This window comes from Mus caroli, chromosome 4 (assembly GCF_900094665.2).
Source record: "Mus caroli chromosome 4, CAROLI_EIJ_v1.1, whole genome shotgun sequence".
In the NCBI taxonomy this organism is placed as follows: domain Eukaryota; kingdom Metazoa; phylum Chordata; class Mammalia; order Rodentia; family Muridae; genus Mus; species Mus caroli.
The window spans coordinates 140539824-140542551 of record NC_034573.1 but is presented as its reverse complement, the minus strand read 5'-3'; the positions used below and the strand labels follow the sequence as shown (position 1 = coordinate 140542551).

The 2728-nt window shown below is 54.4% G+C and overlaps 1 protein-coding gene across 2 annotated transcripts in view; it reads left to right on the top strand.

The window, feature by feature from the left end:
* Slc45a1 (solute carrier family 45 member 1) overlaps window positions 1-2728 on the top strand; it is a 23624-nt gene that overhangs the window by 6771 nt on the left and 14125 nt on the right. The window contains exons 2-3 of one of the 2 annotated variants that reach the window (XM_029475797.1): window positions 1563-1983; window positions 2547-2598. Coding sequence is in view for 1 of the 2 variants with exons in the window: in XM_021160669.1 (XP_021016328.1) it covers window positions 1587-1983; window positions 2547-2639 (490 nt within the window). In the remaining variant the exon portion in view is untranslated. Of the gene's footprint in view, window positions 1-1562; window positions 1984-2546; window positions 2640-2728 lie in introns of both variants that reach the window. The other variant, XM_021160669.1, reaches the window with a different exon arrangement.

The window sequence follows — 2728 nt, the reverse complement described above, 5'->3', positions numbered from 1 at the left end:
CTCTGCCTCTGCCTCTGCCTCTGCCTCTGCCTCTGCCTCTGCCTCTGCCTCTGCCTCCCAAATGCCAGGCTTAAAGGCGATGTGCCACTGCACCCAGATCTTTTTCTTTTTTCTTTCCTCATATTTTACATCCCGACTGCAGTCTCCCCTCCCCCGAGTCTCTCCTCCTCACCTCCTCATCCCAGATTCATTCACCTCTCCTCAGAAAATGGCAGGTCTTAAGGGACATCCACCAAATACAGCATAACACGCTATGGTAAAGCCAGGCACATAGTCACACATCAAAGCTGGATGAGACAACCCAGTAGGAAAAGAAAGGGTCCCGAAAGCAGGCAAAAGATTCAGAGACAGCCCATGCTCCCACTGTTAGAAACACCACAGAACACCAACCTACAAAGCCATAATATATATGCAGAGGGCCTAGGTCAGACCCACGCAGGCTCCCTGATCTTTGCGAGCCCACTCGCATCCCGTCCGTTGACTCTGTGGGCTGTGTTACTGTGGTGTCCTTGATCCTCTGGTCCTTCAGTCCTTCCTCCCCCTCTGCACGACTCCCAGAGCTCTGCCTAACATTTGGCTGTGGGACACTGCATCTTCCCCTGTCAGTTGCTGGATGAAGTCTCTCTGATGATGATTACACTGGGTTCCGTCCCAGCACACCCTGCGGACAGGACAAACTGTAGATCGGAGGTTTCATTGCTGGGTTGGTGTCCCGATCCCACCTGTCAAGGCCTTGCCTGGTTACAGAGGATGGCTGGCTCAGGCTCTGTCCCTGTTACTAGGGGTCTTCGATCGTGTCACCATCTATGGGGTTTCCTTTAGAGAGAGCATTTTAAGCACCATAGAGGTTTCAGTCCGTGAATGAAAATTTACTTGTCAATGATAGTTGAAAGGAAAGGGTTTGTGACCGGCATCACACCACAGCATATCACACCACACCACAGCACAGCTCAGCACAGCACACCACAGCACACCACAGCACACCACAGCACAGCACACTACACCTCTGCTGCTTTGAGGCAGGCACCTGGCCCCTCTGGTTCCTGTGATGGACTGCATATAAACACAGGAACTGAGCTGACCAGCGGTGACTTTCACCCTGTGAAGGAAGAGCTATCCCTTCACAATGAGTGAGTTAGTGAGTTAGCTCAGTGTTCCGCCCCCAAGTGGCTCCTGACTTTCTGGGTGTCTAGTCCTTTGGAAAGGAAGGAACGACAAGATCTTCCCAGACACCTGCAGGAGGATCTTTTTGTGTGACTGTCCTGACTCAGACTGTCTGGGGGTGAGCCCTGGAGTGCTACAGGACTGGGTTCTCTGATCTCCTGCCCCCTCACCCCCGTGTAAAGGGCCCTGCTCTGTCCCCTGAGCACTGGGCTCTGCTTGGGGACAGAAGGCTGGGCTTGGGAAGACAGGCAGAATGGACTCTCAAGTATTCAGTGCAAACTCAATTTTCCCCAAGTGGATGGCAAGTGGACCCAAGGGGAGGGGCTCGTGGGAAAGATGGCGGCTCCATATAGGCTTCTGTGAAGTAACTATCGTCCCTAAATGGGCTTCCCTCACAGCGACGCCCACCAGCCCTGCCTACGATGATCCCCCCAGCAAGCAGCACCCCTCCGGGAGAGCCCGTCGTCCCCAGTGTGGCTCCTCAGGACTTCTGGAGGTCTCCCATCTCCAGCTACTCAGGGTCCGTGACAGGACACATCAGCCACCGGGCCAACAACTTCAAACGGCACCCCAAGAGAAGAAAGTACATTCGGCCCTCTCCGCCCCCACCCCCCAACACCCCATGTCCCATCGAGCTGGTGGACTTTGGGGACTTGCACCCACAGAGGTCCTTTTGGGAACTGCTCTTCAATGGCTGCATTCTGTTTGGTATCGAATTCAGCTACGCCATGGAGACCGCGTACGTGACTCCGGTACTCCTGCAAATGGGCCTGCCAGACCAGCTCTACAGCCTAGTGTGGTTCATCAGCCCCATCCTTGGTGAGCCCCGATGGTGGACGGCCTCTGGAAATCTCCGGAAGCTTCCAGAAGCCTCTGCTGAAGCAGCTTGAGGGACCTGAGGGGACAAGGGAGGAGTTAAGTTCAGCTCCTTAGTATGGGGCTGTGGGAGAACACAGGTATGGTTGGTCACATCCTGTATTCTAAGTTCTTTGATCTGTACCGGACAGGTATTTAGCAGCCCCCAGGATTATCTCATCTCACACCAAGCTGGCAGTGCAGAGTCTGAGCTATGAAGTTGATGAAACTCGGGTCGGGGGCAGTGCCAGGATTCCCAAGGAAAGTCACGGGGGGCTTGGTGTCCTATACAGTCCATAGAGAGCAGGCCTGGGTGGCTCCGGTCTGCAGTGCAGGTTCTTGCTGCCAGCCCTGATCTTGTTGCCGTAATGTTCCGGCACCTTGGGATGTATGCTTGTGTGTGGCACCTTGGGAGTGTGAGCTGTGGGATGTTTCCTTGCGCGTGGAGCCTTGGGATTGTGAGCTGCTCTAGCACCCCCGTGGGTGCCGGGAGCCCTGACAATAACAACCGGCCTGCTTTCTTTCAGGATTCTTGCTGCAGCCTCTGTTGGGTGCCTGGAGTGACCGATGTACCTCAAGGTTTGGAAGGAGACGCCCTTTCATTCTTGTCCTGGCCATAGGTCTGTTGTTTGGCATGGAAATAAAACAGAAAGAGAAACAAGGAAGGAAGGAAGGAAGGAAGGAAGGAAGGAAGGAAGGAAGGAAGGAA